Here is a 16,783-nt window from a genome sequence, read left to right as displayed (position 1 = left end):
GACCAGCCGCAACAATAAAAGTTTTAACTGTTAAAGAAAACAGGAATGTTTATCTCATTATATGTTCTTCAGGGATTCATTGGCATCACATTTAGACATGGATACATTGTCAAATCTTAGCCAATTCTCAATAAATATAAACACATCAAGCAATACAGAAAGGGAGCCATATGGGCAGAAAATGTAGTGCTGAAATTTCTGCTGTTTTAGATGTCAACACGACAGGAGGAAGATCTTTAAGTCACTCATTTTTACTATTTTTAGATTCAAATAGTAATAAGTAAACTTAATATAAGACATATTGAGCTGGATGTAAAAGCTTTAGATTGGGTTTTTACTACAATAGATTAAAAAATAAATCAGAAGTGGAAAATGACACAAGCTCAAACTGAGACTGAACAAGCATCTTCTGAAAAGAAAGTTGCCATAAAATATTATCTTATAATAACGTGAGTTTGCAAATGAAAGGAACTGTTTTGATTCTGAAGTTAAAGTTATCTGATTAGTTTCGAATCTAACCGTTTCAGATAATATGTTGAGTGAAGTGACCACAGCAGGCATTAAGAATTATTATTCTATCAGACCATATGAATACAACTATATTTACTGTAAAAATAAGTTATAGATTTGCTCTGGGTCTATTTTAACATTTGTATAATAACACAAAATTTGAACAACCATGGAAAAGGCTGTTTACCACAGAGGTTCCCAAAGTTAGGGTCGCACCTACATAACAGGCAGCGCACTCTTCAAAATAAAATCTTATAGCAAAAACACTCAAAGAAGCTAAACGCAGATTTTTAAAAACTACAATCTATATACAAGTAATTAATTTAAATAAATCCATTGGCTGCTACTGCTGTTTGTGTTGTCATTACTCTGTTTAATTCACTACGTATGATAGCATGTTATTTCGTTGTTTAGAAGCTGAATAATTTGGAACCCCCTGATATAAGAAATCATTTTGATTAAGGAAGCACGTGATATCTCCAAGAAGGACAATGCTGATTCTGAAAACCCTGAGAACCTTGCTATGCTTGGAAATGCAACACCACAGCACAAATTTGATCCAAGCGCAGGGGTCTCAAACTCCAGTCCTCGAGGGCCACTGTCCTGCAACTTTTAGATGTGCCTCTGCCGCACACCTGAATAAAATAATTAGGTCATTAGCAAGGATCTGGAGAACAGATCTACACAAGGAGGAGGTAATTAAGCTATTTCATTCCAGTGTTTTGTACCTGTGGCACATCTAAAAGCTGCAGGACAGCGGCCCTTGAGGACTGGAGTTTGAGACCCCTGAAGCAAAGGGAGACAGTATGCAATCTTATCAGCATGAAAAGAAGCCAACTTAATTTTACTGAAAGATTCCTTGGACTTTGAAATATTTACTAACACAGCAGAGTTTGATACATTTTCTTATCTCGGTTAGATTCAGGTATGACAAAAATGCCAACAGAAGAAACCCTTAAAGGGTCAAATAGATGTTTTCTTGGCTCTGTACAACTAACTTAGCATGTGTGTTTACATGTATGTGTGATTATACCCAAAGATCCAGTCCTGTGCAGGCTCAGTAAGGCTCTTTCCCTCTCCAGGCCTCCACCTGGTTCTCTGCGCAAGGCGGTGCGGCCCAGATGACCGGCATATTGACGCAGGAAGGAGGGAGCACTATGAGAGGCAGGAGGGTGCGCTGAGCACACCACGGGCACTGAGATGCACAACATACAAGGGCAGGCATGGAAAGAGACACAAAAGGAAAGAGAATGAAGAAGAGGAGAAAAAAGACCGAAAAGATTCAAAAAGTAGGACAGGCAGAGAGGACCAAAATACAGGACACATGAAAACAATTGGGAATAGAAAATGGGAGGGAAAAGAGAGGAAAAAAGAGATGACACAAAGTATCACTGAGACCAAACACAGAGTCAAGCCGAATACGGACCAAACAGGAAGAGTACAACATGGGGCAGTGGGAGGTAAAAACGAAAAGAACATGTGCAGTTGCTGTTAGAAAATGAAATAGCAGTGGCACATAGCAATTTGAATGTGAAATGAAAAAGTGTGAGGCATGCAAACTGGAAAACATGTTGAGTCACAAGTGATGTGGACAGCTGACAAAAGACATGCAGAAAGAAAATCAACACAGGGACTGAAGAAAGCAGGCGAGAAAAAAAGCAAAGCATGACAGATTTTTAACCTTAATGTTGAACTTATTGTATTTTTTTCTTGGAAAGCAAAACCCCAACGATAACACTAAGAATGTATGTTTTATCATTTACACGTCATACTAAGAAGCATTAACGTTTGTGAAGAAAGAGGATCTCCAAAGGACAGATAATTACTTCAAATAGAATCAAAATGCCAGTATGATTATAAAGGAAAAAATATGTTTCTTTACAAAATTCTCTTCCTCCATGATAAGTATTTTTTTTATCAGTTTTGCAAAGCTGTAGAGATGAAAACATGTGGGAGTCTGAGCACATGTGGGCAGGGAGGTGTCACAGTGCAGCGAACGGCCGTAAGAAGACAGTGATGTGGAGTAGTTGTTAAAGTTTAATGCCCCTTCTTTTCTCATCCTCTACATTACTTCCTCTAGCCTCTTTGCACTTGCCGCCAGTGCTCTCTGAAAATGGACTGACACAGCTTGGGCTATTAAAAGCTGAAGAGATGCATGTAAAAATGTAAAGATGGAAGCAAAAGCAGAGGATTGCACTGACTAAAAATAATAGGGGGATAGAAGCTGCAGCGGAGGAGCTGGAAATCAAGATTTTTGCTTCTGATATAAAAATAAACAATGATCACAGCACAATGCAGCTACAGTATAGCTTTAAATACCACTTCTCTGGGGGGCATTTATTATTTTTTGCCAACATTACGCCCTCCTCTGCAGGTTGAAGACTTGATTTTCTGCCTGGTGCCAGGATAGGATGCAAACACTTTACAAAACCAACCGTGAAAGCATCAGTGTGAGGTCTCACATTTCTACAGAGCAGGAACTGTAATCCTTGAAGATGCCCAGCAGATGGCATCCAGAGTTTCAAGCAAACAATATGAGCAAAGACGCTGTGTTTTGCTTGAAACTGAAAACGCAGAATATGAGGTCACAACACTTTAAAACTTTGTGCTAGTCTGCCTTTTAGCCCTGATGACCAAGATAAACAAGGAAGTTATTTGTGATGAAGCTGATGAAGGTGTGGGTGGTGATGAAGAAGAAGGTTGCGGTGCTGTAAGAGTATTTGCAAGTGTGCAAGCTCGCCCTGTATGACTCTATTAGATACAAGACACAGTTTTACATTCACACTTTGGGGCAGAAAGCACATACGAGCAACCAAATGCATTATTTCTGTGAAATCAAAGTGAAAAACTAAAATAAAATATCTGTTAGCAACAACAACCAAGGATACCCTCTCCAGTAAATCTGTGATGATTAAAGCACCATAATTTTAAATAAAAAGCAATGCACAGATGTATTATCCAATGAAGATTTCAGAGCTGCTAGCTGTTAGTTCATGAGATTATGGAAAACAGCATCCCCCACAGCGCACTCGGGAAAGATTTGAAATATAAAGAAATTATAATAAAATAAAAGTTACTTTTGCTACAGTAGCTTAATCCTTGGAGTTCTCCGACAGTGACCTTTGGAGGTATTTTGAGTTCACCTTGATTTCATACTCGGAAGAATACTAAGTCCTGGATTAGAGTTTTCTATAGACACTTCAATCAACTTAGTTTTGCACCCAATCCAAATTAAAAACTGTCTCTATTGCATAAACGTAATCAAGAGAGAGGTTAGATTTTTGTTCATTTTCTGTGTGGGATTATGATACTGTAACGCAGGATTATTTTTAGTTTGAAGCTTTTTGCACATCTTTACTAGGGACACAGAAATTGTGGAGGATGCTGTAACTGAAACCAGGCAAAAATAATAAACATACATATTCTTGAAACATACATATTAGAAAGTGCATGACCTCATACTTATTTTTTTGTTGTTGGTATGTTGCAGCATTGTTGGTTCTAACTCAAAGAAGCAAATGTCAGAATTTGACGAAAATCTGAAAGGAGGAATCACGTTTGAAAGGGTTTTTTTTATTATTAAGTTAAGAAAAGCGTATTTATTATGGACTTATTTATTTCATGGTTGCATACTTATTTATTTCATGGTTACATATAGCACAAAATATTGAAAAGTGAATTTACCTGTAATACTACAAAAATGTAGGCATCTTGTTTCAAGAGTTTCTTCCCATTCTTGCAAAGAAAAGCTTAATGTTTTGTGAGATTTGGTTCTTTGTGCATCTGGCGCTGTTTTAAGCTCTACCAACATACTTTGGTTAAATGCATGTTAGGGTGAATGAGAGAACAAAAGTCAGTTCTTTACTTTTGTGAAAGTCTTCGGATGAAAATGTTTCACCCTGCATTATTAAGAGACAACGTCCTGTGCATGGTCTGGTAGGGTTGCACTAACCCAAGTTAATTTCTATGTGGAAACTGTTGGTTTGACAGGACCACCCCCCAAGGTTCCCCTCTGTCATACAGTGACATTTGCCGCTCTTCTCCTGAGTGTCGCTCTAAGACCGCGGGAGAGTTAAGAGACTTTCAGAGAAACATCGCTATTCCGAAAATTTGTTGTAACGTAATTGAATCTTTTCTTCCTTTCACAATAAAATGTTATGTTTTCAAAATAAGAGCTAAAAGAATCTTAGTTTATTGCTATTTATTAATATTAATAGTAATTATCTCTACTTTTACTCTGCTCAGTTGGATGTATATTTTTTCATTAAGTCCATCATTGTTTCCAAAAGCTTTTTTTCAGTCAATAAGCTCATTTTTTGCCTTTGCTATTTTGAGTCCTTCCGCGTGATTTAACTCTGCCTTTGAAGAAGCATGTAGTAAGTCACGCTGATATTTTAAAGACTGGAACTACCCTTACAAATTATTAACTTGCATTTTTGTTCACTTTAATTATGCAAGGAACAAAGTAGAATATTGTTTGTGATTGCAGATATCTCCATTCCCTTTGCCATTGGCTGCTTTGAAAAAGTTAAGGGCTCTTCAAAACCTACAGGATTTGCATAAATTGTTCCCAACTAATTAGATGGTTAAAACAAGCTTAATTCCTCTAATAAAAAAGGCTTGGGTGTGATAAAATCCAACATCTCTCTAAATGTGCAAACTTTGGAGTAATGCTTCTCTCGTTTTCTCGTTCTATAAAAAGTTTATATTTTGAAAATAATGTTTCCTCCTTGACTGTGTAACCTGTCCAAATCACTGAATGCCTTTGCACAGATACAATGTCTGTAATGCAGGACCTCTACTGTACACAGCTTTCATTTCGGCATGTTAAGGCGGTGATGTTAACGAAGGCGTTTGTTGATATGATTCTGAGAGTACATGTCTCACCGTTGTCCCTGGCTGTGGATGGCTCATCCAGAGCCATCTGCTCTGCCAGTTCAGACAGGGAGTCATCGACAGGTCGAGCACTTCGTAGAGACATGGACAGCCTCCGCTTGATTATCTTCATCCTGTCCATCTTCTCACCTCCACCACAGGGGCCCTCTGGCCTAAGGAGGAGGAATAAAACAGCATCAACATCACGATTGTCAACGTTTCTCTAATTACACTAGTGAACCTCACCACCACCTTCATAATTTTTACTGTACAGCGAAACTGCTAGAGTGGAGTCCCCTGCGCATTTTACAAAGTTCTTTGGGCTCCCAATGATTGTGTTTGTTCACACACCGTGAGTTCTCATTGTTATGTGTCCCAAGTGCAAACACTGCAGAATAAAAGACAAAGAATGAGAGACAGACAAAGCCAGAGAGGGAGAGAGAGAACAAGAGGGAAAGAGAACAAATAAAATGTACCCAAAAAAAAAAAAAAATCATGCAAATGGCTGACTGTGCAGTTCACCAGAGATTTTAGACAACAGAAGCCTTCCCAGATGAGTTGTGATTGACAAGCATAGGCATGCACAACCCCCACAACTAGTAGGAGACGGACCACTGCAAACAAACTCTGATATGCTTAAAACTAAAATTAAAGCTAATTAGTATTTATGCAATATGCAATATAACTGGTCGGTTCTGGAGTAGTAAAGTCTAAGCAAGGGATCCATGGACAACACCTTAATTAAATCACAAAGTTGGTCTTTACTTATTTCTTATAACTAATAATACACTGAACATGCAGCTGAAAAGTACCCTATTGTTAAAATAATGAGCAGTGGGAGCAAGTTGTTCTTTCAGCTGAGAGATTCACACTTCAGTTCCGGGTGGCACTGAAGTGTGTGTGTATGTATATATATATATATAGAGAGAGAGAGGGAGAGAGAGAGAGAGAGAGAGAGAGAGAGAGAGAGAGAGAGAGAGAGAGAGAGAGAGAGAGAGAGAGAGCGGGCCAGCACAACATGCTGTGTACTTTTGAACTAGAAGAAAAACTGAAGTAAAGTGCACTAGCATTGAATCCTGTGTTGCAATCATGGCTGCATTTCTTTTGTGGGATGTCCCCAGCAGGTTTGCACGTCTATATGCTGGACTTTTTGCTCACTCTTCTTTGCAAAATAGCTGCAACTCATTCAGATTAAATGGATGATGGTTTATATGAACACAGATTTTCAAATCTTGCCACAGAATTCCAACAAAATTTGGGTCTGCACTTTGACTGGGCCGTTCTGTGAAACGTTTGCTCTAAACCGCTTGAACTAATCAAAACTTTATTCATAGAGCACTTTCACACACAAATGTTTTACAGAGGTTAAAATGCGGTACTGATATTTTGGCTGTTTGTTTAGAGTCGTTATCCTGCTGGAAAATGAATTGCTGCTCCAGTATCAAGTCTTTTACAGCTAGCTTGCTTTCCTCCTGAATTACCCTGTATTTACCTGCCCCATCTTTGATCTATTTTGCTTTTCAGCTTTTCTCACATAGCGTCCCCTCAGCATGATGCTGCTACCACTGTGTTTTACATTGAGAATAGTGTGATGTGGCTGTTGTGCAGTGTTAGTTTGGCACCACACAGAGCACTTTGCATGTAAGTTAACAACTCTTTTAGTCTCATTAGACCAGAACCCCTCTCCATTTGTTTGCTGTGTTGTATTTCGGCTAGCAGCAAACAGGACTTCATTTGGATTTCAATTGCTTTCTTCTTGCTAGCCCATTTTACCTGTGGCTTTCTGCAGTTCCTTAAAAGTTGCCTTAGCCATCTTAGCTGCTTCTCTTTTTCCTGCCCAGTTTGAGTGGACAGCCTTGTCTTGGCAGGTGTGCAGTAATACTCTTTCCATATTTGACTGTTACTAAGTCAAAATGTGAAAAGTTTGAACCATATGAAGAATTTTCAAAGTTGATGCACTTTTCTTTACATGCATGCACTTTGCTGTGGATGGCTTGTTTTTATACTGCATCCTCAAAGTAAAGGCAGCAATGGCAGACCGTTTCTGTTTCCCTTCCACTTCCCGCTCCCTCTGTCTAATCCAAAAAAGGTTCTGGAGCTGATAAGCACGCACACCAAAGTACACACAAATACGTTCGGCGCCCACTGCCCTTCACTCTGAATCCATCCTCGGAGGCTTCAACAAAAGCCATTCATCCTTTTAGGCTCTCAGTCTGTCAGGCCTATTAGAAACACACAGCGCTTCGAGGGAACATCCTCACAGAGGACAACTGGCTTTTCTCTGCCAGAAGATGTGCACAGGCAGAGTCTTTATTTCTAACAACATTGTTTCTGCCAGTTCCTAAGGCCACGGTTTGGTTTTTCTCTCCAAGACATGAAGTTTAAGTCTAGAAGAAAAGAGTGAAAATAGAACAACCCTCTTTTATTTCACATCATCCGTTACTTGGATTATCATGGTACTAAGCTCCCTCCCCCCGCTCTTTTGCATATTTTCCCAGACTCCATTAAGAAGGAAGCCTCATGCAAACTTGAAGCTATGATTCACAAATTATCAGGAATAATGAGTCACATTATAAGAAACAGCTGGTACCCATGCTTTTCCTATTACCAAGGTAATACATGGAAATATTATCATCGACGCACAGGGGTGCTCCTGTTCCAGCACGCAGACATGCACACACACACACACACACGCGCGCGCGCGTATGCATAATATGTCTTCCTATCTTCACAGGGACTTTGCATTCATTTCTATACCAAAACCTGACTCTTACCCTAAACCTAACCATTACTATCTAGTCCTTAACCTGAAAACCTTACTTCTTCTTATGGGGCTTGGGGTTGGGCCCCATAAGGAGCAGAGGGTCGTCACAAAAAGCATTTGTAGGAAAAATGGGTCTTACAAGCGGAGAAATGCAAACACACACACGCACACACATACACACACACACACACACACCCCCACACACACACACACACACACACACACACACACACACATCATGACAACTAATTTCACAGTCTTAATCTTATCTGCGTTGATATAGCACGAATAGTAATAAGAAACCCATCCACCACTGGGTGATAACACAAAGGAGCATTGCAGATTGCAGTACTAATTGATCAGTGGGCAGATATAGCAGTACTGTGCAAAGGTCTTTAGTCCTCGTTTCTTTATTTTTCTCTCCTGAGGAGGAAGCTTTTCAGAAAGAAAGCTTTCTCTGTGTCTTAAAGGTTCAAACGTTTTCTTTGTACTTTAGACACGGTCATTTTCCGAGGAATGTTGCTCATTGTTTTCAACCCACCTAAGTCTGATCTATGAATCATTCAGACATAGAAAAGGCTAATAAACTTATTAACCAAGTACTGTTTACATTTCAACAAAGAACATATTTTTGTATCATTTCTCCTCAGTAGCAACGTGTTACTAACAGAAACAACTTTTCAACTTTTTCCCCACTTTAAAATGCTTCAAGAAAGTCTAACAAACTGGAAACAAAGCAGAAAGAAATCACTTTCCAAACTTTTCTTAGAACACAAACATCAGTCGCTTTAACTAAAAAAAAAAAAAATGTCCAAAATGATTAAGTCACACAGTGGATTTAGGTTTCAAGCAATATTTTAATTTTAACAAAAGGTTTTAATTTTTTTCACACTGGAAGTAATAATAATACTTGATTGACCAAGTCAACGCCAGAACTGGAAATTGATAGTCAGGGAGATAAATATTAGACTCGGAGGTAAATAAAAGAAAAAATGTCAAGATACAAGAGGAAACATGCAAAAGCAGCCAGCAATAATAAAGAGGGTTTGATTGCGGTGATGTCAATAAAGTAATTCCAATGATGATTGACAAAGGTATCTAAAGTGTTTCCACGTGCCCTTGTAAGAAGCTGTAAAATGTAAATGAAAATATATTAATGCTGCATTTTTTTAAAACATATAGTCCCTTTGTCTTACTTTGTTTCTTTTGAGAGAGGCCTGTCTTACCTCCTATAATAAATAAACGTCTTGGTTGAGTGAAAATAAAGTCAAATGTAACTCTGAAAACGACATTAATAATCTTGGATGTAAGTAGAGATATGACATCTTAATGCTGCGTTTAATTTACATCAGATATCAAAATCTGAATCTGGGAATTACATTGCATTTAAATTTGACAAATGGCAGAAAACCAGTAAAGTTTGTTAGTTGCTGGGAAGCTAACTTCCAGCAATACAAGTTGACAACAATGTATGTCTTCCTATTTTTGGTACTTAAACGCCAAAACAACATGTCCACAGAGGATGCTACAGTTCCATGGATGCCGTAATAAGACATATTTTAGAAGAAAGAAAAGTCACACACAAATATTGAACCATTTTCAGCTTTGACTGCAGCATCGGTTTGCTATGATATCATTTCAGTGTGTTTCATTTATTCGCTCCCAGACCTGAATTAACGTTTAAAGCAAGATCTTGTCGAAATGATGGGCGAGGCAAACAACAATGCGGTTAAGAGCTGGACTCAAGTTAATTAAATCCTGGCATCGTCAATTTGGAGTCAGGGAAGATGAAATCCAGGGAACAAATAGCCTGGCCTTTCAGCATATTTATGAAAACAGCTGAGCTCTTTCTTTCGGCATATAAAGTTGCTGATAGTCTAGACCTGACCAACTGCAGCAATCCCAGACCATAACAAAGCCTGAGCAGACTCGTACTGTAAGCACTGCATGATGGGTGCATTACCCCGTTACTCTGGAACAGGGAAAATCTGGATTCACTGGTCCACATCACCTTCTTTTATGATTCCCTTAAAACTGAAGCCTTTTTCCTGATAAGCTTATCTGATCAATTTAAGGACTGTTTAAAATATTAACTAATCACTACATTTGTAAGAGTTAAATAACTGTTAGCCAGAAACACCCATTGACTAATTATCCAGTGGGTGGCTCTCATCTATTTGTTTTGTTAAATCTAGGTATTGACTATTTTTTCGGACATGCAGTGAAGCTGCCATTGTCACTACATTTTGTATGGAAACCAGCCAGACAAGATTTTGAACTCGGAAATGCTTGACGAACAACTTTCCAAGGTTTCGGGGGAGATTTTTGTGTTTCCGACAGGGAACTTGGAGAATGGCATTTCTGAAACAGAATGTACTGCAAAAGCCCACGTTCTAACAGGAGGAAAGAAACGCATTCATTTTATACAAATAAGTTAGAAAATTACATTCCTCTAATCTGCTAAAAGCTTGTGAGGTGACGTATTGAGATTTTCTTTTCATGAAATACAAAAATCTTCTAAAATTTGCTTAAATGTTCTGGAAGATTAACTGTTCTTGTTCTTATGACGTTTAACTACCTACATGTTTTAATGCTGATTTAAATACTTCTTGAATTTTAAATCTTTTTTTTTTTTTGCAAAATGACATTTTATTGGGAAAAGAAAAAAGCATTAAAAGAATCCACTTCTTTTCATGAGGCCTGCACCTGTGATGGTCTATGGAATATTTCAGCAGTAATGAAACATTAAACATGTCCACGGGACGTTTGGTCTTGTGTGATGCAGATGGACGTTGGGAGAGTGAGAAACTTGGCAGCAGTACATCCGTGCGTGGTTCGAGACATGTGGCCGATCACTGCCAACATGTGCACACCACACACTCACCAAACACTACCAACCCACGGATGAAAAGAAGGGCAAATTCAGATGAAGGATGCAGCCTCACTTTCTAAAATGTTCACAGACTTCCTGTTGTTCAGATGAGTTTAAAAAGCAAGGCACAAGGTGCTAAAATTCAAGCATTGTGATAGACACAGGAGATCAAAGGTCAACAGGAAAAACAGCACAAAGGAGCAAAGGAATAAAACCTCTTTGTACCAAACCATTCGTCTGCGTCTGTTAACAGCTTGTGAGCATGTGTTTCCAGACACATGTGGGGTGGCTGCAAGGTTGTGGCATTTTGGCAAGTGAACTGACACATCCCGGAGAAGGACAGAGGAGAGGTAAAGTCGAATTTATTCAAGACACACACACGCACACCACTTGGGTTGCTAGGTTACAGGCCCAGGCCGAAACTGCAGATTTGAGGTGAAGAGAAGAAGAAAAGAGAGTGCGAGAGACGAGAATTCACTTCTCTCCTCAATCTCGCCTCATTCTCTCACGCAAACACGTTCAAACGTGATCATGTCTGCTTTAGAAACTTTCTTTTTTTTTTTTTCCACAGAACCTTCACCAGAAGCTAGTATTATATTCCACTGGCTGCTTTAAAATGGAAAACAATAAATTGACTTGGGGTATGCGGGTGCCACATAAAACACACACACACACACACACACACACACACATGCACACGCACACACACCGTCAATAGAAATAGTTTGATTCCTGGCCTGTATTTCCACTGTTTTTTTTTGTTTTTTTTTTGGTGGGGTGGGCCGGGGGGGGTTCAGCCTTCCTAACTTGAAATCTCGCCCCTTCCTTCTCTTTTTACCGTAAACCTGCATTTTTATGTAATTTCGCTGACACACAAATCACACGCATGCTTGCACATACATGCAATGTGGCAGAGTGTAGCGGGCACACACTGTGGTGCTCCAAACACTGCTTTTTGAGCAGCAGCCTCGGGATGCATGAGTAATGCACAAATCTGCCCAACTACAGAATCCCACACACAAACGCACACATAGCCAGTTAATCCAAACAATGGTCCATTCTTCTCATAGACCCAATGGCTTCTCCTCAACAGCTCTTCCAACACTTCGCCTAAACGGTTTGATATCAGATGGTAGGAAGAAATAGCGGAGAAAGGCAAAGCTAATAAGATGTTTTCATAATCTTTATGAACTAAAGACAGGAGAATTGTTTCTCTTTGAGAAATTTAATACTCTGGTGTCAGTATATTAATTAATTTCAACACAAATATGTTGGCTAAAGTCAGTATCACCATATTAAAAGGGTAAATTATTTGTATGCCGTCCTGGCTAAGGTAAGAATGCCATCAAAAAGCTCAACTGTTTTGGAAAAAGCAACTTGCTAAAAAAAAATATTCATACCCCTTGGACTTTTCCCCGCTCAGTTGTAACCTTCTCACAGAGAAAAAAAGGGGATGACATTGCCATGGCATGATGCTGCCATTGCCATGTGTCATGGTGGACATGGTGTGTTCAGAATACCATGCAAACTTAAATTTCCTCTACATATAGAGTTCGTTCAACAACAAAAAAAAAATAAAATTTCATTCTCAACCCATCAGAACTTTCTTCCACAACTCAGCTTTGTCCCCCACCTGATTTGTGACAAACTACAAAATAGACGTCTTATAGCTTTCTTTCATCAATGGTTTCCTTCCTCCCTTTATAAAGGCCAGGTTCATGAAAAACAAACAACTGTTTTGTGTTCATCGTGCTACATGCAGTGATCAATAAGTGCCAGTTTGCAGACACACATTCACACACTGCCTCCACCACATTTCACAGATGATGTGTGCCATCTGGATAATGAGCCTTTCCTCAATTTCGCTTTTATTTTCCAGGTTGGTTATGCTTTCAGACTTTCAAACGAATTCTTATGCACAACATTTGTTACTTACCAAAATAGTGCAATATGGCCCTTTGTATTTTGCATCTTGAATTAAATAATCTGTCTAAATCACATGAAGATATTCAACAAACACTTTTCCTGCACTTTCAAGATGACTTTCTAAGATTTCCTTAAAAAAAATAGAACATAAATATTCTATTTTACACCACAAGAAGTGTTGAAACAAAAAAAATTGAAATTTTCCCCTAAATTCCATCCTTATATACTATCAAAAAAATCCACTTTTCATGAGAAACTATTTTCTATCTGCTTGGCCATTATACTGTTAATAGGATCCTCTATAACAGTGGTTCCCAAAATTGGTCCTCAACTACCCCTGACCTACACATTACAAGTGTCTCCTTCCTTCTAAACATATAAATGAATGGGTGATTAAGAGAGGCTTCTGCAGGATTTGATGGCTGCAGAGGAAGTCATGTAATTATTTGAATCAGGTGTGCTGGAAAATAGACACATTTTCCAGCACAAACATGTAGAAGTACACAAACTGAAACATTGTTACATTCGCCTTCACATTTTGTGCTCACAAACCAGAAGATACATTGGGAACAAATAAGATAATTACTCCACATTCTGTGCTGTACAGAAGTATTTTTTCTTACTTTATAGTAACAATATTGCTGCACTTTCCACTGCTTGTGTTTTGGACTTTGTCTCCACCAGCTTTGCACATCCGGAAGCAGAGATTCTTGCACATTCAGTCCATCACAGGATGACACACAGACACACAATGGTCAAATAACCATGCAGACACAGAACTATACCTAAGCAAGAGAGACCAATTAGCATATTAGTGATGATTTTGGAAGAAGGAAGTTAGAGCACTCACAGGAAACCCACGCACACACACACAGGGAGGGAACATGCAAACTCCACACAGAAGAGACCCCAGGCTAGGATTCAAACCTGGTGTCTTCCTGCTGCAAGGCAACAGTGCTACCAAAACTGTGAAGCCCTGGTCCATAATCTATCACATAACATTTTAATAAAATTTAATTTTGTTTGTGTTTTTAGAGGCGATCTCAAGAATTTCAGCTGTCTCTAACTCCTGATAGTACCAGGAGTCCACTGTACATCTTATTATCATTATTTTATGGTTAACACACCTTGCTTGGTAAAGGCATATTTGATGACTGCAATGATTCTTACTAGATAAAATGATGTGAAGTGAAACTAGATTACACTCTAAAAGTTAGTTTTGGAGAGTATAGAATATCAACCATTTAATTTTCTTTCTTTCGTTCATCAGCCATTTTATAGTTGGCAAATGTAACATTAAATTATTCAATTCTAACAACAGTTTATAGTAATAATTCATTTGCAGTGTTGGGTGAACAGTGAGGTTGATATGTTTAATGGACTCCATAATGAAGGCATATAAACTGACCAAAACTTGGAAATTGTAACGAGATTTACAATTAAGAAAGTTTCTGTACTCCAGTAAGAATTTTAGGGTTAAATTTCACTTTTAAGTCGTTTAGCGACAGAGCTGATGAAGCTTTAGAGCTGAGGATGAAACAGAAAATATCCATGACTGATATAAAACCCTTATATCATGACACATTTTTCTGCCATGTCATCAAGCTCTACGCTGATGCTAAGCTAAGCTAGCTAAACCTTGTGCCCCTGAAGCGTTCCTTGTCACTGAACCGCAGATCTTCACTGTAGTTGTAAGGATATGTACCATGCCATCTTGTTGGAAAAGATTTTAAAAATGTATACATAGCTATTTCAGTAACATTTTATACTTTAATCACAAACTATGTATGTATATTTTATTATGTAAGATAAGTAATGAAATGAGCAATATTATATCAAATATAAGCAAGAATTTAAGTAATTTATTTGACTAAGTACATAAGGTATTTAAATTAAGTGTCTTTTAGCTTTCAAGGGTGTACTCAAGTACTCAAAAAAACTGATTCAAATAAAGCCAGGCAGAATGTTCAAATTAATTCAATTAAATTCAAACTGCTTGTTTTGTCAGTGCAGTGTACATTTACAAAAAATCAATATTTCTGATATGAACACACACACACACACACACACACAATAAAATAGGGATATGTACGAAATTACAATGGAATAAAAAACAAAACTCAAAGCTTTCAGATACAGCCACTATTTTGGGATTTCGGGTTCAACATTTTGGAGGTTCATCACAAGGACGAGTGAACTAATGTGGGAGGCATTACTTTCAATCTGTGCATCCCACACTGGGACTGATATCAATTATTTACCGCTAAATGATACTCCCAACACACTGCAAACATTTTGTTGTTGCTCTGACCCACGCAAACTGCATAATTATACAACCATGGCCGTTTTTGAAGTGCATAAGGGCTTATTACCGATGTTATTGGAAGAACCGCAGGACTGCAGCACTGGACAGTCCGTCACATTTGGGAGCGCATGTCCCGGTGATCTCCGGGTAACATGACATGACCGGAGGAAGCGCGGAGCGTTAGGAGCAAAGCGAGAAACCGAACCCAGCTCTTCAAGTTTTCACCTTAGCCCGGGCTGGCAGAGATTCATCTACCTTCCAGGCCTTCAGTGCTTTCGGTCAGTTTCTCTCTCCCCGTGTTTTCCTGACGCAAGTATCCGGGAGGAGGAGAATCAGGCAGGGCAGAGAAAAAGTTACCCTGCCGCCGGCCGAAACAATTCAGGAAACAGGAGCAGGGAAAACCCTGAGACTTTGTATTGAAATAGGAAATACTTTACGAAAGTAAAAAAAAAAAAAAAGTATCGGGAATTTACAAACATAATCCTCCGGGGACTTTGACTGGGTTTGGACTGCTGTACTCAACAGTATCGCCATTTATCGAAATCTCTCAATGGTGCGACTAATTTAAAGCGATTCCCATTTCTGTTGTGATTTAAGGAGAGCGCCAAACTATCCGCATTAGACATACACAACCGCTTACGCAGGGTTACACCATTTCTTTCAGCAAGTCTAATAATGAGCATACACCTGCAATGTCAGTGAGGGGGAGGGCGACAGAAATGGTTTCTGTGCTTGTTATTTCCACATCATCTTGACTAGTTAAAACAGGCAGTGGGGACAGGGCCCAACATAAACAAACCACACCGACCTGCTCGTGTTCCTGCCGCAGGAGACTATTGTTCCGTTTGTATGTGGTAATCCAGGCAGCACACTGGGACTGGAGCCACTGCGACAAGTTCCTCCAACTACTTTGCTGTAAAAAAAAAAAAAAAAAAAAAAAAATCCCCAAACTAATCGTTCCCCCGTCCGGTAATTCCTAGCCCAGCGTCGGTCGACGTGTGGCAGCGTCCCGTGCCCCGACAAAGTGCATCGTTAATCAGTAATAAACCATAATTCAGGTCAAACTTTGGCTCATATTCAGTGCCGTCCCGTCCGGTGATGATCAGTCATATCGCTGCTGCTGTGTGGATCCCAAGTGGAAGCAGTGGCGTGATCCCGGAAAACACCGCAAGGGGTTTGCGTGTGCCTGCGTGTGTGTGTGTGTGTTTAAGGGAGAGTGTATTAGACCCTTTCACATCCACCCCCAATAGAATCAGACGGAATAATTTGAGGGGCAACATCACCAGGGGAAATTAGCCTTCATTATCCAAACTGATCTGTATTTAAATGTGCACCGCTGAGAAAATTCGAGTAAATAATGCATGGCAATTATGGAAATTAAATACTATGATCCAAAACTCGTTAGCTGGCGTTGGGAATAAATAGACAGCAGCTATCACCTTTCGTCTGCCCCATTAAAAACCAACTCAAAAGATTTTAAACTTTTGATTGCTTCCCTTCTGTGTTGGTGGTGCACATATGGTATGAATAT

The 16,783-nt window shown here is 39.0% G+C and overlaps 1 protein-coding gene across 1 annotated transcript in view; it reads right to left on the bottom strand.

The window, feature by feature from the left end:
* LOC106918368 (cyclin-dependent kinase 17-like) overlaps positions 1 to 16,486 on the bottom strand; it is a 48,855-nt gene extending 32,369 nt beyond the window's left edge. Inside the window, exons 1-2 of the mRNA XM_088007318.1 lie at positions 16,061 to 16,486; positions 5,398 to 5,558 (exon numbers count right to left, since the gene is read on the bottom strand). Of these exons, the coding sequence (XP_087863444.1) occupies positions 5,398 to 5,527 (130 nt within the window). The 5' untranslated portion in view covers positions 5,528 to 5,558; positions 16,061 to 16,486. The remainder of the gene's footprint in view (positions 1 to 5,397; positions 5,559 to 16,060) is intronic.
* Between the last annotated feature and the right edge of the window lie 297 nt (positions 16,487 to 16,783).

Source organism: Poecilia mexicana, unplaced genomic scaffold (assembly GCF_051168715.1).
Source record: "Poecilia mexicana isolate PSO_F unplaced genomic scaffold, ASM5116871v1 scaffold_7, whole genome shotgun sequence".
In the NCBI taxonomy this organism is placed as follows: Eukaryota; Metazoa; Chordata; class Actinopteri; order Cyprinodontiformes; family Poeciliidae; genus Poecilia; species Poecilia mexicana.
The sequence above is the reverse complement of the archived record's forward strand: the minus strand, read 5'-3'. Positions and strand labels throughout refer to the sequence as shown.